Here is a 26,121-nt window from a genome sequence, read left to right on the forward strand (position 1 = left end):
CGCTGGAATCAGGGTCTCCGCCAAACATTATGCTACTCTCAGATGGGATAGCAAAAACCTGGCGACAGAGTCTCATTACTTACCAGTTCCCAGAATAAGAATTTAACAAAATCAGCATTTACTTGCATATTCAAGAACTAGTATTTAACGCCTTCCTCCTGCCATTTTAGTTTTTGCCTTCTAGTTTTTCTCCTTCCTTTCTTCAAAGAGGCATAACCTTTTTATTTGCAGTCATAGCCATATGAGGGTGTGATATTTGAAAAAAAGAACACAATTCCATTTTTTTCTTTTGTCTTTTTTGGGGTTTTGTTTTTAAAGCATATATTGTATGATAAAAATTTCCACGCAACATAATTCTTCAGGTCATTATATTTACAAAGATACCAAACTTATATATGGTAGGTTTTTTTTAATGAAAAAAATAAGAAATTTCTTTTAATTAAGAATAAAATTCAACTTATAATTAAGAAAGTTTTAATTTCTTTTTCTTGCATTCTCGGGGGGAGGTATGGCGACAAAAAAATGGCAATTCATGCATTTTAATTTTATTTTTTACTTTCTGACATTCAACATAGGAGCTGAACAATTTTACATCTTGATAGATCAGACTTTTATGGATATGGGTATACTGGAAATATATACAGGTGCATCTCACTAAATTAGAATATCATCAAAAAGTTAATTTATTTCAGTTCTTCAATACAAAAAGTGAACTCATATATTATATAGAGTCATTACAAACAGAGTGCTCTATTTCAAGTGGATTGTGGCCTCTCCACTCTTCCTCCAGACTCTGGGACCTTGATTTCCAAATGAAATGCAAAATTTACTTCGCATTTACTCAGTGTGTCAATGACTGCCTTCTGGATATCTGTCAAGTCAGCAGTCTTCCCCATGATTGTGGAGCTTACTGAAACAGACTAAGGGACCTTTTTAAATGCCTAGGAAGCCTTTGCAGGTGTTTTTTGTTAATTATTTTAATTTACTGATATAATGACTTTTGTGTTTTCATTGGCTGTAAGTCATAATCATCAACATTAACAGAAATAAACACTTGAAATAGATCACTCTGCGTGTAATGACTCTATATAATATATGAGTTTCACTTTTTGTATTAAAGAACAGAAATAAATTAACTTTTTGATGATATTCTAATTTAGTGAGTATACGGTATATAGATATATAGATGTACAGGGTGGGCCATTTATATGGATACACCTAAATTACATGGGAATGGTTGGTGATATCAACTTCCTGTTTGTGGCACATTAGTATATGGGAGGGGGAAAACCTTTCCAGATGGGTGGTGACCATGGCGGCCATTTTGGATCCAACTTTATTTTTTCAATGGGAAGAGGGTCATGTGACACATCAAACTTATTGAGAATTTCAGAAGAAAAACAATGGTGTGCTTGGTTTTAATGTAACTTTATTCTTTAATGAGGTTTTTACAAGTTTATGACCACTTATAAAATGTGTTCAAAGTGCTGCCCATTGTGTTGGATTGTCAATGCAACCCTCTTCTCCCACTCTTGACACACTGATAGCAACACCGCAGAAGAAATGCTAGCACAGGCTTCCAGTATCCATAGTTTCAGATGCTGCACATCTCGTATCTTGATGGTATGGTGTGGTATATGGGGTACAAAGATAGTAGGGCTATTCTTCATCAATGGAAACCTCAATGCCACTGGATATCTGAAATTACTACATGATGATGTGTTGCCCTCTTTATGCACTGAAGATGGCACGTTCCCTGAGTTTTTCCAACAAGATGGTGCACCACCACATTATGGGTGTCAGGTCCGAGCATTCCTACATGAACAGTTTCCTGGAAAGTGGATTGGTCATTGTGGGCCAGATGAATGGCCACCAAGGTCTCCCGATCTGACCTCCTTAGACTTTTATCTTTGGGGTCATCTGAAGTCAATTGTCTATGCTGTGAAGATAAGAGATGTACAGCATGTAAAACAACGGATACTGGAAGCCTGTGCTAGCATTTCTTCTGCGGTGTTGCTATCAGTGTGTCAAGAGTGGGAGAAGAGGGTTGCATTGACAGTCCAACACAATGGGCAGCACTTTGAACACATTTTATAAGTGGTCATAAACTTGTAAATAACTCATGAAAGAATAAAGTTATGTTAAAACCAAGCTCATCATTGCTTTTCTTATGAAATTCTCAATAAGTTTGATGTGTCACATGACCCGCTTCCCATTGAAAAAAATAAAGTTGGATCCAAAATGGCCGACTTCAAAATGGCCGCCATGGTCACCACTCAACTGGAAAAGTTTTCCCCCTCCCATATACTAATGTGCCACAAACAGGAAATTGATATCACCAACCATTCCCATTTAATTTAGGTGTATCCATATAAATGGCCCACCCTGTAGATATGTTTTATTTATTTACTAATTTTTTTTGTTTTAATGTCTTTACTTTTAAAACAAAAAAAATGGTTTCTTATAAAGCCTAGTCTAAAAGAGTATCAACATAGCAGCTATTGGCGCCTAAGTCAGGCTGACAAAGCAACCTTGTGGATGGGCGATAGGTGCTCAAAATAGTGCAACCTTATGATCATCCTCGTGATAAAATCTGCGGTTAGAGAGGGTTAAATGGTTAACAGCAGCAATTGGCTCCAGCTCTGTTCACTGCTGTCCCTGGCAAATGCTGTTTGTGTGACATCAGTCGGGTATCGTGCTAGCTCACATCCTGAGCCTGCTCTATACACCTGCACCAAACATACATTGTACATGTATGGAGAATATCAACAACGAATTAATAGCTAAGTAAAATTATTGTCATTGTGCATAGAACGTCTTACATAACCAAACCAACTTCCATCTCCAAGACTTTACTTGAGCTGGACTAACTCTTGAATGCGCTACCTTGGACTTTCAAAATAATTCTCAACATTCCTAGTTTTAGGCATGCCATACAAACACACCTTTCTAGGTAGTCCTACCACGTTTCCTAATTGATAACTTCTCCATTTACCCCCTTTCTACATTATTCTTCAGCATTTGATCCATTCATCCATCAGTATCACCTACACTCCATGCACTTATTTGCATTATAATTTTTCTGCATACACATACTGGCTGGGTGATTGGCTCATGCAGCTTTGTGACTAGACAACATCTCTCACATTTCAAATGATATTGATGACTTAAAGGTTTATTCCCATGGATAGGGGCTAACTTGCTAATCGGTGGCACCTTTGCTCCATTCGCTCCTTCACACTATTCAGGACAGGGCTACAGAGCCTTGTTCTTGGGGTTCTAAATCCCTCATCACGGGGCTGATGGGAGTCACTCATTGGTAGGGTCTGACTTGTATTTTGGGTATAACTCTAAGTTTTTCCTTAGGGAAACTTGACAGAGAGGTGAAGAAATCCTCCACCAGCTACACCAGTCTTACCCCATTGGCTCTGCTTGCAGCTTGATAGTAGATACTGTAGCTTTTCTGCGGCAGAAGTGGAGCGTTCCAGAACCCATTATATGTTTTATTGTCACCGACTGTGAAGATAATGGGAGACGACAAAAGATTTGGAGGAAGTTCTGCAGCAAAGTAGTACTGCGAATTCAGCAAGGAAGCGTTCAAGTAATGTATGGGAACTGGAAAGCATTTTAGCATTTCTGACGTCTTTCGAACTCGGCGAGATTTCTTTTCTTCAACAATAATGTGGTAAACACTGCAAGAAAAAGAAACAAACTGTTTATCATGAGGAAACTAAGAGAATTCAAGCTCTTCCTAGATTATAAAAAGCCTAAACTTGAAGACTTTAACTATATGCTTCAGTATTTTTTGTCACATTATTTTTTTTGAACAATAATTGTGAGCAGAAACCTATGAGACAATGCACACGAAAGTTCTTCTACAAAATGAACATAAACTGAAAGTATAGTTACTTATTGAGGGAAAAAAGAACTTGTAGGGATTATCCAACTTTTTAAATTTTTTCCAAATCTGCTGAAAATGTTAGGAACAAATAAAATAAAACACTACTCAATTCTTCCTCTCTCGTGACCAGTACAGAGGTTCTGGTGGTCATCACAATCCTTATTTAAAAGTGGCTGGCATATGACTGCTGCAGCCAGTGATCGTGTGCAGCACTCCTGGCATCATAGCTCCCATTGCTGAACAGTGATGCTATAGCAATAGTCACTGATTGACTGCAGAGGTCATATGATGACTAGTGTTGAGCATTCCGATACTGAAATATCGGGTATCGACCGATATTCGCGGTATCGGAGTTCCGATACTGAGTTCCGATACTTTTAGAATATTGAATACCGGAATCGGAATTTCCCATAATGCCTGCACTCTGCAGTGTCTCTGAAGGATGACAAGCTGGATGGCAGCGCTCAGCTTACTGTACTTGTCATTTATTTTTAAAGGATTTATTTAAAAAAATAATAGTGTTTTCATGCACCGGCCGGCAATTCAGCAGCGGCATACACCGGTACCCGACAATTTACAACGGAAAGAATAGAGCATCACACATAGATTAGATAGATAGAAACATGTCAGTCACATATATAAGAAGTACAGTGACAGTGTTGCTTACTGTACTTGTCATTTAGTGTTAAAGGATTTATTAAAAAAAATATTAGTGTTTTCATGCTCCGTCTCTTTAAAAAAGCCGGCCGGCAATTCAGCAGCGGTACCCGACAATTTAGAATAGAAAGAATAGAGCATCACACATAGATTAGATACATAGAAACATGTCAGTCACATATATAAGAAGTACAGTGATCGTGTTGATTACTGTACTTGTCATTTAGTGTTAAAATAAAGGATTTATTTAATAAAAAATTGGCGTGGGGTTCCCCGTAATTTTAGTCTCTAGCGGAGGTTAAGCAGACGGCTGGGGCAGATGTTTGAAGCCTGGGAAGGGGGTAATACCCACGGAGCTTCCCAGGCTACTAATATCAGCCCCCAGCTGAATACCTAGCCTTTACTAGCTATTAAAATGGGGGACCCCCCCAAAAAACATGACGTGGGGTCCCCCCTATTTTAATAGCTAGCAAAGGCTAGGCAGACTGCTGGGGGCTGATATTAATAGCCCAGGAAGGGTGCCATGAATATTGGCCCCCTCCCAGGCTAGAAACACCAGCCGTCATCCGGCCCAGAAATGGCGCATCCATAGGATGCGCCAATTCTGGCACTTAGCCTCGCTCTTCCCACTGCTCTGTAGCGGTGGCAGTGGGGTAATAGGGCTGGGGTTGATGTCAGCTTATAATGCCAGCTGACATCAAGCCCAGGTTAGTAATGGAGAGGCGTCTATAAGACACCCCCATTACTAACCCCATAGTCAAAGTTTAAAAAAAAACACAAACACCCAGAATAAAGACCTTTAATTGAAATAAACACACAATTTTTTAATGTTCTAAATTAAACCACACTTTCCATCACGCCCATTCCAGCTGAAGCCAATGTCTTCTGCAATAAAAGTAAAATAATAAAGCAACATCATCCTTACCTTTCCATGGTTCCCACGACAGCTTCAGCTCTGCTACATTGACATGACAGGCTGGATCGCAACAGAACGCTGCCATCCAGCTTGCCATGCCGCACACACTGAGAAGAGCAGGTATGCTTGCGCTCCTCAGTGTCTCGCTGTGACGGCATAAAGATGAGCCGAGGTCATGTCCAATGAACTCAGCTCACCTCATACACGTCACTGACAGCGTGGGAGAATTCTCCTGCTCAAGCGCATGGTAGCATGTTACAAACACACATACAACAAAAGTGCATTAAAACAGTGCGTTAAAAACAATACCATACATTTTGCGGTTCCGCAACAATAGTATTTGATAAAGAGAATACATGGAAGATTATGGAAAAACAGCAAGTGAAAAATACATAATAAATTCTAAGAAAACAGAAAGATCTATTTTTTCATTAAGACCCAATGGTCCTTGGGCTTCGGAATTTAAAATCCATTTAGCCTCATGTTGTAACAGTAATCTGTTGCGGTCACCTCCTTCTATGGGATTTTTTACCTGTTCCAGCCCTGCAAACCGTAACACGTTAGGGTCTGCATTGTGACAATCAACTATATGTTGTATTAATTTAGGGGAGCCTTTCCTTGATGTAATTGAATTATAATGTTCCCTAAACCGTACAAAAAGGGGTCTGATGGTTTTACCAATATAAAAGAATTGGCACGGACATGTGATTAGATACACTACATAATTGGATCGGCACGAGATAAAATCCTTCACAATATGTGTTAAAGCACCTATTGTCAGTGTTTTTTCCGCATTATGAAAAATCCAGAAAGAGCAATGCCCACATTTGAAATTCCCTTTCGGGATGCTTTTTTCTAGCCAAGTCTCCCCACTCTCGATATATCTGTTGTGGACAATCATATCACCCAAATTTCGACTACGGTGGTACGAAATAATTGGCTTTTTTGAAGCTCTTTCTGATAAATCTTTATCACTTTCTAAGTTTAAAGAGCAAACTCAAGATTTGCCAGACAGATTGTTAGCTTGAGGCTATCCCACTCAATTAATTGCATCAGCCTCAGCCTATTCAAGAGCTGGCAAAAAAACGCAAGCAGAATTATTGACAAAAAGAAAGTCAGACCATAAAAAAGAAGAAAGGTTTATTTTTAACTTTAAATTTAATCCAATTTCCAACATAATAAATAAAGCCATTAGGAACAACTGGCACCTATTAGAAAGTCATAAAGATTTATCAGAAAGAGCTTCAAAAAAGCCAATTATTTCGTACCGCCGTAGTCAAAATTTGGGTGATATGATTGTCCACAACAGATATATCGAGAGTGGGGAGACTTGGCTAGAAAAAAGCATCCCGAAAGGGAATTTCAAATGTGGGCATTGCTCTTTCTGGATTTTTCATAATGCGGAAAAAACACTGACAATAGGTGCTTTAACACATATTGTGAAGGATTTTATCTCGTGCCGATCCAATTATGTAGTGTATCTAATCACATGTCCGTGCCAATTCTTTTATATTGGTAAAACCATCAGACCCCTTTTTGTACGGTTTAGGGAACATTATAATTCAATTACATCAAGGAAAGGCTCCCCTAAATTAATACAACATATAGTTGATTGTCACAATGCAGACCCTAACGTGTTACGGTTTGCAGGGCTGGAACAGGTAAAAATTCTATAGAAGGAGGTGACCGCAACAGATTACTGTTACAACATGAGGCTAAATGGATTTTAAATTCCGAAGCCCAAGGACCATTGGGTCTTAATGAAAAAATAGATCTTTCTGTTTTCTTAGAATTTATTATGTATTTTTCACTTGCTGTTTTTCCATAATCTTCCATGTATTCTCTTTATCAAATACTATTGTTGCGGAACCGCAAAATGTATGGTATTGTTTTTAACGCACTGTTTTAATGCACTTTTGCTGTATGTGTGTTTGTAATATGCTACCTGTTAAAAAGGCAGTAATCAGGTGCTCACCACACCTGGGACCCGTTGAAGCACCAGAAGGCAGCGAAAAGGCCGTCGTCCTCAGCCCTACACACCCGCACACTCCTCGGGGTCTCCGTCCCATGCCGCTGGTCAGCATGTCTTGTTGGCAGCAGTAAAGGATATTTTCAGACATATCGGTGAATGCTACCTTTACTTCTTTCTTCAATTCAACTACAAATACATAGACCACAAGTAACGAAAAGAGGTAAGTATTGTTTCCTTTTTGTTTTCTAACATTTTCTGTTCTGATTTGGTGAAGAATGTAAAGACTAGTGAAATTCACATTTATTATTTAAATTGGCTTTCGAAGACTAATCTAGTTACAGATTACTGAGATCCAACCTTGTTACCACACTTACCTTTGCAGATTGGAATTCATAGGTTTTAAGGGAACTGTTTTCCATGGTGCTGAAACATCCTCTTGTTGATATCAATGTAATTATAAGGTATTGGGAGACTTATCTATCTCAATAGTTTATAATATTTGTAATATTGGGACAGATACTGCTCCCAAAATCTTATAATTACGATCACATCAACACAGCTGCTAAAATATATATGGGTGCTAAAATATTCACTTGTTGATATGAATATAATCATAAGATGTTAAAAGACTTATCTGTTCCAACAGCAAAAATAGTAAAAACTACTGCAACAGAAAGAAACTATTGATTAGAAGTCTGCCAAAATCTTATGGTTACATTTATATCATCACATGTATATTTTAACACCCCGGCCAACTAAATGACCACTATACTGTATATTAGAACAACAAATAAAAAGCCACATAAAAACATGATCAAATAGTTCTTATAATAAATCCTCTTACTGTGTTCATAACAAATACACTAGAGTTGAGCAAATCAAATTTTAGAAAAATCGCAGGTCCCAGTGAATTTGAACAATTTTTGATTCAATTTATGTGAATTGCAAAAAAATGCCAGCGTGTATCGAATTAGCATTATCGTGTCATTTTAGGGAAAGGGATTGAATTTTGTTAAAAAATAGAAAGAAAAAGTTTAAAAAATGTAGAAATTTAACGGTGCATGTCTGTTTTTGCACTCTTGGTTTTCAAATTTGATACAAGGACAAGTCACACCTATACTGCTGCCAGTTGGCACATTTTTCTTTCAGTCCGTGTACCTAACTAACTAGCATTTCTTGTTATACTCATTTTTTGGCAAGGAATAACTGGAATTAAAAAGCTTGTCAAAAGTTAATTATAGTGTTGTACAAAATGTATGGTAAAGAAAAAGTGGCAATGACAATGGACGGCGTAGTGTAAACGGAAAAAAAAAACATATCACAGTTACAAATGTGGGAGCTGCTAGTTGCAGAAGAAGTATCACCTCCAACACTATTAGCCTCATTTCAAGTGCGCACACGTGGGGAAGAAGCAGAGGGTGTTATGGAATATATAGCACATCAAGCGCATCAATTACAGCAAGATGAAGTTACCTCTGACAGTGACACCGTCACAGATGGAGTCAGTGTTCTGCAAAGAACATCCTGTCTGATCACATATGACTAAGAGAAATAAGTTTTGGACCATTTTAAAAAAAACAAACAGTTAAAGTATGTCAGTGCTCTTCGTAATTAAATGCACTGTTGGTTACTACTAGGTTAGTAATCGTTTCTATGGTTAGGCCACTTTGACATTACTAAGGACTCATTCATACGTCCTAATATTTCCGGTACCAGAAAAAACAGTCACAGAGATATCCGTGTACACCTGTGTGCTGCATCAGGAGCACATGTAAGGCGTCTGTGAATTAGCGCTACAGTTAACGCTGTTCCCAAGAACCAGGTGCTGAACGCTGCCCTCATCATAGTCCCCTCCCAACACTGTGATCAGCACCAACAGGGGACCATGATGAGAGTCGTAGTCTGCTCCCCGTGTCTCCACCTGTAAAAATAAGAATAAAATAAAAAAATCCATATACTCACCTGTCCTAAGTGTCCCCTGCTGTAATCCATGCGGCGGCTCAGCAAAGGAGCCGGGGAGAATGACTCCTGCAGCGAGCAGGCCCCGGAACTGCGCTCAGTGAGCAGTGTCCTGTCATTTATTGAGCTCAGAGGAGGTCAGGGGCTCGCTCGCTGGAGGTCAGAGGAGGTCGGGTGACACTTGTACAGATGAATATATGGATTTTTTTATTTTATTCTTATTTTTACAGGTGGAGACACCGGGAGCAGAGTACAACTCATCATTATCCCCTGCTGGTGGTGATCGCAGAGCCGGAAGGGGACTATGAGGGCAGCATTCAGCACCCGGCGCTTTTGAACAGGGCTAACTGTACCGCTGATTCCCAAGCACCGGTATGTGTCACGCGGATGGCATCTGTGTGCGGCATGTATTTACACGGACCCATTGACTTGAATGGGTCCGTGTGATCTGTGCTGCTGACCAAAAATGGATATGTCTACGTGTGGAAACACACTGACATGTGCGCAGAGCCATTCAAATGAATGGGTCTACGTGTGTCAGTATCTCCAGTACGTGTGGAAACTGTCACCACACGTACTGGACACACTGATATGTGAAAGAGCCCTCAGGCTGGGTTTTTGCTAAAGAGCTTCAAATATGTTGGATACAGTCCTAGGAGACATCTGAGTGTTGCATATGTATTTTCAAGGCATTTGGAGGCTTTGCAGTATTGTGATTCACAGCAAATCAAATTTTGGAGAAAAAGTAGTTGACTGTGGCTAATTCTAATTTCAAATGATCTGATTATCTCTAAAATACACATATTGCATGTCAATTACCTCTTTATTTACTAATATTGGAAAAAAATACCTGCTCAAGACTGAATACATTCATTAGGATCCGGAATAAGAAGAACAGATATTGTCCGACGTTTCGACCTGTAAGACAGTATTTATCAAATGTGGTTCCTTGACCGTTTTACATTAACTGATGTCCTGGAAAAAGACAGTCTTACAGGTTGAAATGTCGGACAATATCTGTTCTTCTTATGTCGGATCCTAATAACTATATCCACTCTTGAGCAAGCAGCTCAGTCTCTGTCCTCTTTAATGCTGAGATTATCCTTTCATGATGTTAGGACTATTGTCCATTCCTAAAAAACACAAATTTTCTACAGCATTGTTGCTGACCCTAATACACATCTGTAACACACAGTATTAATATAAGCCGAAGCATTATTTTAAACCATTTTGTATATCATATAATTCAATTAAACCCATCTCATTACTGGCTGTCCTCTATTATAACTGTGTTTTGCACAAATTAACATGAATATAAGAGTAACTAAACAATTGATAACAATTTTTATATGTTATTGTTCTTTTAACTGCAAGTAGATCGGATGAGATCTGTGTTCTGAAACCCTTACCGATCACCCAAACGTTGCGAGAAGTGCACAGCTCAGGAGACAGTAGCGCACAGCACTTGCCTGAGCAATCTGATCGGAGTTCGAATGTAAGGCCACGTTCACACGTTCAGTATTTGATCAGTATTTTACATCAATATTTGTAAGTCAAAACCAGGAGTGGGTGAATACAAATACTGACCAAACAGTGAACGTGTGAATGTGGCCTTATAGAAAGCATATACATACACCAATCCGCCCACAATTAAAGAACAACATTTAAAAAATGTTAGTTAACCTTTAAAAACTTAGAAGAAGGTTTTATTGAATTATGATAATAAGTTAAAAATATCTGCTAATTGTCTAATGCTGTGTTTCTCATGTTAGGATATTAAAATTTTTCGCTAAATATTGTTTTTTATTTCAATGTAATAGTATCCCTAAATGCCACGCTTCTTTTCTTGCACTAATTGAATTCTAGTTTAGGCAGTATTTGGAGAAAATGGCTTGCATCTTCTTCTGAAAATGTTTTTTTTTATGAGATAAAATGATTTACTTGCATAAAGAAGCACTATTTTACATTTTTTTCACATTTTTTAAATTTTTACATTGTTACTGAGGCCTCAACCCATAAGTGCTGCTGTTCTTACATGCAGTGCCGATCCTTCTAGACATATGATCTAGTGGTCACTGCAATCTCTGTATTCCCTATTGCTATGTTAATTTTTTTTATATTTTCTTAATTTATTCTCTTTTTTATTAAAAGCTTCAAAGATGTACAATGCAATACAAACAGGTGCACAGGTCATATATTGAAAACAAGTATTGATCTTAATCGGGTACAGCTGACAACAATGTAGACACAATCTATGAAAAATAGCCACATCATCTTTGACAAAATTATGCCTGTCATAGAAAAATGCTCTTCGCTTCTTGCGAATCACAACATCCAACATAATAATAGCAAACATTAAATCAGCAGCTTCATTGTAACTGATTAGGAAATAGGAGCCAAACTTTAGTAGAGACCTGACAGAACATTACAAATGCAGTAAGTCTCCAGGAAATTATTTCAGGTGAAAAGTAATTATCTCAGGTACTCGAACAGGGAGAAAAGTAATTATCCGAGGTACTCCAACAGGAATAAAATAAATATAAATTGAAAAAGCAGGTTAAGAAACGCATTAAATCATGTAATGTATGTTTCAAATGAACATTTAATCAGGTTCCGTATTAGGAGAGAAATTGTTCTCCTTAGACAAGAAACACTTTAACATTTCAGACGTATGTGATGAAGCACTGCCCTTATTTTGTTACAATGGTCCTGTAAAACAAGTGAATAGGAAAGACCTTAAAGAGGTTGTCCACTACTTTAGCACTGATGACCCATCCTTAGGATACATCAATGTCTGATCGGTCGAGGTCCGACATCCGGCACCTCTGCCGATCAGCTGTTATCTGTGTCGGCGGCTGCCGCTGGCCGGAAGTACTTACTTGAGGAGCGGGCTGTCTTCTGATAGTGGCCGCTGTAGGGTTCTGCACATCCACCTCCTATTTATCTGAATAGGAGGTGGATGTGTAGTACTAAGCCCCAGCCACTATCAGAAGATGGCCAGCTCTGCGAGTACTTCCGGCCAGCGGCCGCCACCGATAAGAGCTGATCGGCAGGGGTGCCGGGTGTCAGACTCCAACCGATCAGACATTGATGACCCATCCTAAAGATCAATGATAAAGTAGTGGACAACCTCTTTAACTTTGTCTACAACAACAAAACAGTGAAACAAACGAGTAAGTAGAATACTTTCAATAAGACTAGGGACCCCAAAACGTAGTACGTAGCAAGAGAGAAATAAACCTAAAAAAACTTGATTAGATTTGAAAAAAAAGTTAAAAAGTGCTTAACAAATATTAATAATAGACAAAAAATATATTCTAGAGTGTACAAAGTGACAGAAAAGGGGCTTCGATATGGGGCAGGTGAAATAGAAGACAAGCCCTACGATGAAAACAAGAAAATAGAAATAACAGTAACTCTTGAATGAATGATCTGTATATATGCATAGATGAACCTACATCTAAGCAGTATATTGGGGCCTGTGGCCTATACAATACTCCCTCAATAAGAAAGGGAGAAAGAAATTTAGATACCAAGCTGTGACATTTTTCCTATGTCTATTACTTTTCTTTTAGCCAAGAGAACTTATATTGGTCTACGATGACGACCATTACTGAGCTTGATGGGCTCCCACCATCAGCAGCTAAAGGGTTGCCTCATCAAAGATAACTAATTTATTATAAGAGCCCTTATGTCTATCAGAGCAGAGCCAACTCCCATACCCCCGACAAACAGCTTATTTTGCCAAGAGTAGATGCTGCTATCAATGGCTCATTTACATTGCAGCAGCTGTCGCATGGGAACGTATTATCACATGAGGCCATGCAAATTCTGCCCATTGTCTCACGGAAAGGGGTTACTACTGGAGCACCCACAACTCTGACATTCATACACTCTAAAAGGCTACATCAAAAGAGGTTGTTGAGATGCGATTACCCATTCATGTAAGTAGATACATAGGTGAATTATTGGTCCTAAAACCATACTTATCTGGTCCTGCACCATTGAAAAGTGCTGAAATCCATAGGAGTATTATACCGATCATAGAATGATAAAGAAGCAATTCCACCTTAAAGGGTATCTGTCACCAGGTTTTTTCTAGCCCATCTGAGAACAGCATTATGCAAGGGCAGAGACCCTGATTCCACCGATGTGTCACTTACTGAGCTACTTGCAATTTTGATAAAATCACTGTTTTTTGTGCTGCAGATCTACCAATTCTCTGAATGATGAGTTCTGTATATCCTGCCCACACCACTGATTGACAACTTTGTGTGTATTCTGTGCATAGGTAGAAAACGGCCAATCAGTGTTGGGGCAGAGTTATACAGAGCTCATGAATATGGAGGACTACATGGCAGAAGATTTACTAGTCTCCTAGTGATAATATCCTGCAGACAAATCAGTGTTTTTATCAAAACTACAACAATTTGCTCAGTAAGTGACAAATCATTGGATTCAGGGTCCCTGACCCTACATTATTGTACTCTCAGATTGGGTGGCAAAAACTTTGTGACAGACAGATTCCTTTTAAAAGTGTAAAAACAATTTTTCTGATCTTAAATAAGGCACTGTTACTATTCTGTTACTATCTTCATTTAATTGATACTCCCATTTAGCTAATCACTGCCTGGCTTTACTGGTTCAAAAATCAAACTATGTCATCGTTGCTTACATAGCACCAGCATATTGTGCAGTAAAGAGACTATGATCCCCTGATTTGGAGGAAATTCATCAAGACTGGTGTTTTCAACGCCATTCTTAATCCAGGGTGCACTGGAGTGAGATGTGCCCAAATCATTCAGGCACAAGACTCTTAAAGGGGTTGTCCACGACTTGGACAACCCCTTCTCAATCCCTATGCTTCCCCCTTGTGAAATAATAAAACCTATTCCCACCTCTGGTGCCAATGCCATTCCACCAGTATTAGCACTGGCTCTCACTGGGATCACGTGACACTATTATGCAAAGTGATCCCTGCAGCCAATCAGCTATGGCTTCACTCGCCCCGCCTTGAGATGAATCATACATATCCGGAATAAGTAAGAGAGCAGAAATTCTCATTTCATGTATGTGATTTGTCCGCAAGAGAGGAGAGTGAAGCCAGCACTGATTGGCTGCAGGGATTGCCTGACATGAAAATGTGACGCAATCCCCAGGAGAGCCAGCGCCGACATCACTGGTCCAGACATGAACTAGAGCACATTTCTGCTCTAATTTTCAAATACAAACATACTGCACACAAACTCCATACAGATGTTGTCTTTGGTCAGATTTACTTGATATCATATAGGTTCTTCTTTTGCTTTTTTTACTCTTAAGTCAGTGGCAGTTAAATAGGACCAGGATAAAAAAAAGATCAATATACCCAAAACTATAAAAAGCAAAAAATATATAAACTATTATTAGAGGATATTGATTAAAAAAAACATTTAAATTCTATACATTGTGCATCATTCAAATGATATCCTGTGTTACTAAATAAATTAATGAATATGTAAAAAGTGACAGCTATAGGCATGGTCTGTAGTCTATTGATATAACCTAAGGTAATAGAGCTATTTAAGTATCTGCTAGGCTATAAGGTCTTTATGGTCTTGGAGCCGTGAAACAACTCAATGCCTGAATAAGAAGCTCTCTTGTGTGCAAAATCGTGTGTCTAAAATGAAAAAATATGAAATGTATATACTTGCACTGTAAACATAGGTAGGTACCTTACAGCTGGTTCCAGGGCACAGCTTTGCTAGAAATGTTAATTCGTGCTCAACCCTAGGGTGTTCTTTCATGAAGTATGTAAATTTGATTGAAAGAAAATGACATTTTAGGTTCTGCAGCAACTCTTACAGTGGTGCCGGAAACTATATGATATAGAACATTAAGGTCAGCAAGGAGAGCAAAGTGTTTTGCATGTTAAATGAGTAACACATGCATTTGGGACATAGAAATGTTGGTGAGTATTCAATGCATCTCTTAACCTTGTTTGACACTTCCAAGAAATGAAAATATGGATTGAAAAAGCAGAAGTGGAGTATTATTAATAGTGTATAAGCTGCTCTGCCCCCCAGTGCAGCGTGCACCAGGTTTATTAGTGCAGAATACTGTAGCGCTGGATAGAAAAAAATGTTTCATTGTAGTTGGGAGCTGTTTTCTTCCACTTTTCCTATTATGTAAAAAGAATCCGTCATCAAGTTTTTGCCACCTAATTTGAGAGCAGCATAATGTAAAGAAAGAGACCCTAATTCCAGTGATGTGTCACTTACTAGGCTGCTTGCTATAGTTTTAATAGCAGGAGATTATCACTATAGGACTAGTAAACCTGCTGTCATGTAGTCCTCCATATTCATGAGCTCTGTATAACCCCACTCCCACCACTTATTGGCAGCTTCCTGCCTATACACAAAAAGCAGCCAATCAGTGGTGTAGGTGGGGTTATACAGCAGCAGAGAAAACAGATTTTATCAAAACTATAGCAACCAATAAAGTAGGTGCTAAATCACTGGAATCAGGATCTCTGTCCATACATCATGCTGCTCTGGTGACAGATTCCCATTAAAGAGATTCTACTGGAAAAAAACATGGTTGCTTATTTCCCAGTTGGATAGCTGGGCTGCAATACCACACCCACACATATACATCATTTTCTGCTCCCTTCTGAGCGCTCCACCAGATGCTTTAATCTGAATAAATTCCCCAATGTAGTAATTCAGCTGAATTTCTACAACTGATTCTAAACTATGAAACGTTTCATTCTGCTTGAACTCCTTTTCATGGATTTTTTTGCCAGACACATTGACATAGTCTACCACTTCTGCTGGACGATACATGATAGGTGATCATTTCATGGCCTTTTGTAAATGTATTAGTCCATTGGCTATAGGGTGGTCGATTTGATTTTTGGATTTTTTCTGGACAATCAATATTCTTTACGAACACAATAGAAAACCATAACAAATCATTAAGATTATTAGTGACATATGTCTACAGCCTGTAATTCTGATATGAACCATTAGTAACTGTCTGTGTACAATTATAATAACTACAGGTATAATAATCTGTTTAATTTTATTTTTACAGAGGAAAAAGGTGTCTTATTTTTACTGTCCATGAATTTCTGGTTGACAACCCTGATTTTAAAATAATTTTAAGTACATGGGTTATGGTGTATTCTTCTGTGTATGATGTGAGTAGCACATGATACTGGCTGGGTTACCGGTAGGCAGGCTTGGACTGGCACACAGGAGAAAAGGAGAATCCTACGGTGGGCCCTTCTGCAAGAGTGACCCAGCACCCTCTTATAAGGGCAGTACTTGACACTATATACTTAAATCACTATGTACAGGCAAAGGCAGCATCTCATTCATGTAACAATCTACCCAGTTCATGGTTATAGAAATTTGTGATAAATGTCACATTTGCATGTAGCTGAAAAGTGGGGGCCTGGGGTGGGTTACTGGTGGGCCCTTGGCATCCCAGTCCGACACTGGTGGTAGGTAGAAGCAGTGTTGTGCAATTGGGACCAGCAGGTATTACAGGGCACTCTTCTGGGTGACATAGTTTATTAATTTCTATAACAAAAATTACAAGAAAAATGTAAAATAATCCATGATTTAGGTGAATGCTTCAATGTTCTCTGTTAGTAAAGTTTCTGACTGCAAATAGATTTTACAGCTTGAGAGACAAGGGAACGACAATGAGTTTGATCATTTACTTCACTTGAGATTGATTTCCAAGAATATGCATGAATTCCTGTGAAATGTGGCAGGGCAATTGATTATTTATAACACGGGAGCTTGATTTTCAGGAATACATTTGAATTAATCTTAAAAATGATCATGTGTTTTTTTTTTTCACATGAAGAATCAAACAATGTATCCGCATCAGCATTAAAAGTAAGAGATATAAACATATCCGTCCCAATTGTATCATTGGCGCGTCGGTATCATAAATGTATTTCTCTGGTTTTACGACTCATCAGTCACGCACTTCTCCAAGGAAGGTATCAGCAGGTCACCATATACCTGACCTCTGGAAGGAAATTTCTGCCATCTATTTGTCTCTAGATGCATTAAAGAAAAAAAGAAAGTTGACTGGAGATATTTCAAACCCAAAATGTCTTTTCATCTTTTCACCACAAGACAAATTAGATTAGCGAGTAACCAGACCTCAAATCTATTTGCTCTTTAATAATTTAAGCACTTAAAGGTCAAGCAGCTCTTTTCTGTTCTCCTTTATCACAGTCCAAGTGCTAATGAAAAATAACTAAATCCCATCGCCTGTCTAATTTCCACCCAGCGCCGACTACCTGATGTAAATTAACACATGATTACCTCCTGTGCCAGGGCGCCGCTTGAAGAAAATTCTTTATTTTATTGCTACAAAATGAGGACACTGGAGATAATCTGGATCCTTGGTTTTTTTTTAAACCGAAAATCCTTTGCACATTGATTAGTTTATGTTATTTCAAGTTTAGTCTAAAAATTTCAACTACCTTACAAAATGCAAAACAACAGTGAAAAGTAAACTACGTGATTATAAATAACTCCTGATTTCCAAAATCAGAGGTAATATATGAATATATTACAAAACAGAACTTTGCCATTCAATGCGTGAAAATACCCCATTGGCTTCACAAAACCTACAATGTGATTTTGTGCCGCTGTTAAGCATAAAATGGATGGCTGCAGAAATGACAAATGTCGCTATCAAACTGATATCTATAAGCAGAAAGCATAACATTTTCAATCTACAGAAAGATTGTATTGGTTAGTGCAGAGGTCAGTAAGCCGAGTCACTTCCTCCATATCCAAGCATGCTGACAAGCACAGATAGAAGAGCCGGAGTGCTGCAGGTTGCTGACCTCTGGGTTAGGGTATATATGACTTATATGATAATCTTGTTGGATCAGGCAAGCACAATTAAATGTTTTACTGTAGAAGTTCCAAGTATCTGTTGCCATTTTGCTCAATTCTCTCCACATCAACCAACAACAGTGAAGAAAGGAAAAAAATTATGTAAAAAAAAGTCTATCACAGTTTCTTATAAAGGTGGTTTAAGGAATATAAAACAAAACTGCACTTGAGGCAAAACTGCATATAATAAAACATGATTTTACAGAACACGTACGTTGGTACACAGAGAGACCAGGTTACACGCTGCAACTCATAACTCATACAGTGGGAAAGAAAAGGAGAAGAAAGGAACTGCTGGAGTGAGAAACACAGTCAGTGCTGCTGAAAGCTCTGGTAAGCTGGATTCACAGATTCACTGCTCAGTATTGCTGGATGAATAATGTCCAACATGCTGTTGCTACAGAGACAATGAGCAGAATCTCCTCTTCTCTATGTATATTTTAAAAGCCATTTCCAGCTCACTCATAAAGCCCAGTGTGATCCGAAGACTCTAATGACTCAGTAGAGGAGCGGAACGGCACTGGATACCGGAGAAGACGGCAGTTAGTGAGTTTATTAATACACTGACTCCACTACACTAACATTTACACAGGTTTAGGGAATAGAAAAAAAACGGGAGTGCTTCTTTAATGACACAGGTCATTTTTTTTAAATTAAGAAAACCTAAAATTTGGAAATTAAATGATAATAACTTCACCTTATCTTACCAAAGATATAGATGTGACAACCTCTAACTACATAACTATGTGTCCTTTACCAGAAAAGCAGGAGTTTAAACATTTTCAACTAAAGTTAATTAAATTGACTAGAACTTGTTTGGTTGATATGGAATATCCTTTTGTCATAAAAAAGCATATGACTACTTTTGACTAGTGTCAGCAAATATGATTTATTTCTGTGTGCATAAATTGAAAGCACCAATCATAGAGGTCTGTGCCAGCAATTAATCATACGAGACAAATGTTTCACTTTAGGTAAAACTACAATAATTTCCTAACAGACAATTATCTATGCAATACAAATGACTCTCTCCATCTTTGTGATGGACACCGTACGTTTGCTACCAACTTCATGTTTGATTATAACAAGGGTACTCTGACAGGCACTATTACAGAACAGTGAGGCGAGCACCGCTATGGTACTGTACTGTGAGTGACACTATAACAGACACTGCGGCTGACATTGCAGAGGCACGGGGCTGTGCATGGTTATCTACACACTCTGATCTACAGTATGGAGACTATGGGTGGCACCTTAAGCTCTTAGGATAAATACAGATGTAACATTTCTTAACCTAACACACATATTAAAATGCAGCAAGATATCATAATGCTGTGAAATGTATTTTCACACCTAACGTAACATATTCAATGGCTTTAAGTGGCTATAAAGGGAACCTGACAGGAGATTCAGGCTGTCAGAACCACAGGTAACATGAATCAGACTCTGGCTGTGTTATTGCAGCTGTGAACGTTGTATGTTTTACTCTGAAACGCTGTAATTTGAGAGGCCGGCTGAAGACGAAACGACTACAATGAATAGCCAAGAGGCCTGGCGGCTTCTCCCCACCTCAGAATAACTAGACTGACAAGTCTCTCCCCTTCAACAGAACTAGACTGACAGGTCTCTCCCTCAACACAACTAGACTGACAGGTCTCTCCCCTTCAACACAACTAGACTGACAGGTCTCTCCCTCAACACAACTAGACTGACAGGTCTCTCCCCTTCAACACAACTAGACTAACAGGTCTCTCCCTCTCAACAGAACTAGACTGACAGGTCTCTCCCCCTCAACACAACTAGACTGACAGGTCTCTCCCCCTCAACACAACTAGACTAACAGGTCTCCTCCTCAACATAACTAGGCTGACAGGTCTCCCTCCTTCAACACAACTAGACTGACAGGTCTCTCCCCCTCAACACAACTAGACTAACAGGTCTCCTCCTCAACATAACTAGGCTGACAGGTCTCTCTCCTTCAACACTACTAGGCTGACAGGTCTCTCCCTCTCAACACAACTAGACTGACAGGTCTCTTCTAGACTGACAGGTCTCTCCCCCTCAATACAACTTGACTGACAGGTCTCTCCCTCTCAACACAACTAGACTGACAGGTCTCTCCCCCTCAATCCAACTAGACTAACAGGTCTCTCCCTCTCAACACAACTAGACTGACAGGTCTCTCCCTCTCAACACAACTAGACTGACAGGTCTTTCCCTCTCAACACAACTAGACTGACAGGTCTCTCCCCCTCAACTCAACTAGACTGACATGTCTCTTCTCCTCGACACAACTAGACGGACATGTCTCTCCCCTTCAACACAACTAGACTGACAGGTCTCCCCCTCAAAACAAACTAGACTGACGGGTCTCCCCCTCAACACAAATAGACTGCCAGGTTTCTCCTAGACTGCCAGGTCTCTCCCTCTCATTACAACTACACTGACAGGTCTCTCCCCCTCAACACAACTAGAGTGACAGGTTCCCCCCCCACCAAAAGAAAAAAAACAACTAGGCTGACTCCCTATGTGTGTAAACTTTTCCACATCATGATAACTTTCTGTGATGTGGTATAACTTAAAGGGAATCTGTCACCCCATCTGCCCATCTGAAAGCAGGATGATGTAGGGGCAGAGATCTTGACTCCAGAGAATTTCACTTACTGAGCTGCTTGCTGCAGTTTTGATAAAATCACTGTTTTACCTACTGCAGATCTACCAGTTCCCTGAATGCTGAGCTCTGTATAACCCGGCCCCCACCACTGATTGTCAGCAGTGTGCACTGTAGGCTGAAATCTGCCAATCAATGGTGGGGCTGGGGTTATACAGAGCTCATGAATATGGAGGACTAACTGGTAGCAGGTTTACTAGTCCTCTAGTAATTATCTCTCGATGATAAAACAGTGATTTTATATATAAAAAAAAAAAAAAAGCAGCCCAGTAAGTGATACATTGCTGCAGTCAGGGTTGCTCTCTGTTCATTGCACTGCTCTCAGATTAGGCGACAAAATCTGGTGGCAGATTCCTTTCAATGCATTGTGTTATGTTAAGAAATGCAATATTTGTATGTCATACATCATACAATGGTATGGTACAGAATCAATGTCTGGTCTAAGTAAAACCAGCAGAGTTTAAAATGCAGTTCTGTGTATGAATGGTGAAAAACAGTAATCAATGAAAACCAGCAAACAATTAGAAAAAGCATTTACAAAATGAGTAAACCTTTTAGTAGCAATATAGTTTTTATTTTCAGCAGTAAATGTTATTATGTTTAGAGATCCTACTGCTAGCCATACGTTTCAATGGCAAAAAAATTTAAGCCAACCTTGGTTTGTCACGCAGTCTTTTTTGTATGGGATCTTTATTTCATTTATCTATCTCTGACTTACAGCAGTGAACTACAGTCGCACAAGAGCATGTATTCTTCAGTGAAGCAAATTCTATCTTACAATAATTACTGCAAGTCTGAGAAGTGAAGTTGACTCCGGTGGCAGACTGAATGGTCTCGCTGACTGTTTTGCTGAGATGATTGTGAACACGAAGAATGGATGGATGACAAGGTCAGGCTGCTCTGTTGTTGCATACCAAAGACACTGGCATTCACTGCTTTTCTCTACGAAGTCTTGGGCAAGCACAAATGTATGCAATAAGAAATGATAATGGTGTCTCATTCACAGCTTGTATAGACCCACCACTAACAAGTGTATTGCCAAAACCGGTAAGTCTGTTAATTGACTAGAAAGAGTTATAAGTAAGAATAAATGAATTAGATGGCCCATTACAGAGTTATGTCACCAAGGAGAACTGAATGACACTTTCACGCGAACACTATCATTTTATTAATGATAATTATTGGAGATGAGGGATGGAGATGATGGGCGGTGCACTACTGTGGAGCGCTTTGTGGGTAAGAGTGATATGTCTATATTTTATTCTGAAATGGATGGGTAACCAGTGCAATGACTGGCACAGAGAGGAAACATCAGTGTATTTGTTGGACAGAAATACGGGACTGACTGCTACATATCAGATAGATTGGTTTAATCAGAGGAAAACTGATTCATAGTGAGTTGCAGTAGGTAATATGTTCAGAAAGCAGAACTAAAATGGGGATATGTTCATACAGAGTTTTTCAACATCCACATAAAAAAATGCTTCAAATATTGTTTGATGTGGATTTTAATAAGTATCTGTTTCAAAATCCACACAAAAAACTTCATGAGAATATACCTTTAGAGTTTTTACAGTTTTGATGGTAAGAAAAAGGCAGATTCTGTAAATGTTCCAGAGGTGCAAGTGCACGAGTAAGCCAGTGATTGGATATAGGGACTGAAGTAAAATTTGAGTCAAATATATCTCCAAGACCGTGAGTCATGGAAGTACCACACCTGGAAATAGAAATAGCAGGTCCAGGGCAGGTGCAGACGGCCATATTATTGGTCCGAGTGCAATATGACAAAACATCGGATTGCATCCGGACCAATGTTCGTCTATCGGGCCGTGCACATGTCCATTTTTATCCTTGGGCAGAGTCTGTCAGAGTAAAAAATCGCTGCATGTCTGAGTTTGATCGGATATTCGGATTGCACTTGCCATGCAAGTCACTGAGAGCCTAGTATGGGTGAAAAACTTTTGCCTGTTTTCTGCATATATTGGTTCATTATCCCCAACACTGCATTTTTTACTTTTCACCAGTCACACATTTATAAAGCAAAGTATAAATGATACACCAACTCTTCAGTTGTGGCTAAATGTCTCTACTACTTGTCTCTTTCATCTTACCTGTCTTCCCTCCTACACAACCCCTGATGTGCGCTAGAAATTATCCACAAAATATCTCGGTGGGAAATAGCATTCACAGTACACAAATAACCCTGACTTTATCAACATTCTCTGTGTGCTGCCAACTAATAAGGGTCCCAGCTGCTGAAGCTATGTTTTCATCATAGAAACAACTTGTCACAATGGCATAATGGAAAACATATGTAAAAATGTGCTGCCCTTACGTAACAAAGGCTGTCAGACTAACACGTTTCATAAAACAATAATATGGAAATGGGATCATTTTCTCAATCTGCATTTGCAAAATACTGCACCTAGGAAATATCTGTTGTGATTAATAAACTATATTGCAGATTGGATTAGAACATTTATAATGTTATGTAAGCATCTGAAGCATCATAAATTTGTACTAACTATAACCCTGCAACCACAGAGCACAACTACTGGAGTATTGCACTCATAGCTTACATGTAATATTCTTGATCCACAAGTAACCAAGCAAGAGCCCTTCTGCAAAACTGCGAAAAAGACTTAATTCTGCCACTAAAGTGTTTTTTCGGGCTTTTATTTTTTCATATATAGGGCTAAAAACATGCCAGCAAGTAGTTGCCAACTACCTTCCTGCTCTATTCTGCCTTGCAACAATCTCTCCTGGCTCAGGCAGCGATTCTCCTGCTTCCTGTGACTTCAAGTCAATAGAGTAGTTAGTTCTCTCCTGGTCTGCACTGTAAAAGGGGAGTCACTGCCAACATCATGCTGATTGACAGCTGGCTCCCCGCAGTTAGGCAGTGGTGAGCCATCTCTCAATCAACGGGACATTACCAGTGACGCCCAGTCAACTGAGCAGAGAGAAAGAGAAGTAGCTGCTCTATCATGACATCACAGGAAGCAGGAGAATCGCCTGGCAGGAGCGGTCTTTGACAGCTCTGAGCCAGAAAAGATCGTTGTACTGCAGAACAAGCAGGTTGTTCACAACTACCTGTCTATATGATCTTAGCTCCATTGGGAAAAAATACAAAAGTCCCGGATAACCACTTTAACATGAATATTGAGATGATGTGGTGGGTAGTTATGGCTTTTACATAGTGTCCTTTGACTGCTGGATGACCCTTTTGCTAAAATGAGCCCCTTGCACTGTAGAGCCCTAAGGCCAATGTTATTCTCGGAGCTAATATAAACGATACATACTAGCTTTAGAAGGTTCACCACTACTTTTTAAGTTTTTTTTTTATGTGATCACAATCCTTGTGTAACCTGAGCTGTTCTCTTGGACACATGATGCCTGGCTGAGAATCCTCTGGCTTCCTGTGATATCTCGTCAGATTCTCCTGGACGTCCTGGCTCTGAAATCTGACATGTCATCACAATCATTTGACTTTCATGGGGCGTGGGTGAGCAGGGCTTCATTCACAAGAGCCCACATTGCTCATCTGTATGTATACAGCAAAGTGTATATACATGTACACATCCTGCCCTATAACCTGTGTAATATATAAACCACGTAGGATACCCCCTTTCTCAATCCATCCACTTATCCCATTACAGTTGAACATGATTAGTCAGTGAGGAGGAGTAGGGGATAAACTTTATTGCCAGGGCTGGTGTTCTGGTGCTTTTGAGTGTTACTTTTATGCACTGTAACAATTATGTATGATATTTGCTTGCAGCAGTGTCCTGGATAGAAGATTGAACTAACGCTGTGTTGGAGTAGCAAGATGGAGCTGGGGGTGGAGTATGAGGTGTTTCGCCAGAGTTACAGGTCTGTGCTCACTGCTGGCTTGCAGCCCAACACAAGGACTAGTTGGAAATGTAGTCAGAAGAGAGAAGAGGAAATGATGGCTGTGAACACCAGAGGTTGTGTTAGGGCACAGGAAGTAAGTAAAAAGTCATAAAACAACATAAAAAATGCCAAAAAAGGAACATGAGTTTTTTAAGGGCATTATCATTAGGCATTTATGGCACAAACAGTAACTTGGGTAAAGGTAGCTGACAACTTATTTTAAAAAGTAGAGAGTTAACTGAACAACTAAATGCTTAATATTTTTCCCCAACCATCTCAAGATGTGATGGCATATATCTAAACACAAAGGGAACAGCAAAATTTGATATTTTTTGTTCTCAAGATTAGGGGGGAGGGGCAATCAGGAATCAGAACTTTATGAAATATGAAAATGTTAAGATGAAAATATACTTTGAATTAAAATAACTAGAAGAAGAACATTCAAAGATTTATGTTTTATTACATATTTATATATATTAGTTTATCACACTATATACTAAAAATGTCATGTATAAGAAATTGTAATACTTTTATATCTTAAACATAAAGATAAACAAGTTAAAGAAGTTTGAAGAAAGTAAATAATAGCAGATTAGGATGACAGCCAACAAAAGAAAAAGGCATGAAATGGGGATGGAGAATTGTTAAAAAGTTCCAATAGTTTGATGTAGCATTATAAAGTATTATTATTATCATTGCTCATGTCTGCTGAAGATACAATTAAGGAAAATGTAGAACCCATCTTCTCATTCAGTCTGTCAGTTTTCTCTGAGTAAACAGCTTTTTGTTACACAAGCACATGTCATTCTTGGCTTGACAGCAACATTCATCTTCAGCTTACTTGTATTTATGGAATGGAACCAAAAATAGAAATACATTTGTTTTTGGTGCAAGTAACAGAAATTATTTGGAAGGAGGTTTTGGCGAGTTTGCCTGACAGTGAAATTGGTAATTAATTTAGAAAAAGTCTTCTTGTGCCACCTGGGCTTCTTGTCGAATGATTGCACAAACTGTATCTGGAACAGATACAATTATGATGTGGATTCTTATTAATGTAAGTCTGGTTGCATGCAGTCACACAATGGTGGGGACTGGAGCATTGTTTTATACATAATTGCTAGTCACTTAATTGATATTATTTGTTGGGAGCTCTGACCTGATAGCAGTGATTTACAAATGAGGTCTGTCCTGTTGCACTTAAAGCCCCCGTCACACTAAGCGAGATCGCTAGCGAGATCGCTGCTG

At 39.0% G+C, this 26,121-nt stretch overlaps 1 protein-coding gene across 5 annotated transcripts in view; it reads right to left on the minus strand.

Annotated features, from left to right (window-relative positions):
* Positions 1–26,121, minus strand: part of PTPRM (protein tyrosine phosphatase receptor type M) — an 810,930-nt gene that overhangs the window by 337,283 nt on the left and 447,526 nt on the right. For all 5 annotated transcript variants that reach the window (XM_073679060.1, XM_073679055.1, XM_073679056.1 and 2 more), the window contains exon 12: positions 3,419–3,692. In XM_073679060.1, the coding sequence (XP_073535161.1) occupies positions 3,419–3,692 (274 nt within the window). The remainder of the gene's footprint in view (positions 1–3,418; positions 3,693–26,121) is intronic.

Source organism: Phyllobates terribilis, unplaced genomic scaffold (assembly GCF_046119375.1).
Source record: "Phyllobates terribilis strain yellow unplaced genomic scaffold, ASM4611937v1 Scaffold_4__5_contigs__length_816908805, whole genome shotgun sequence".
Lineage (NCBI taxonomy): Eukaryota > Metazoa > Chordata > Amphibia > Anura > Dendrobatidae > Phyllobates > Phyllobates terribilis.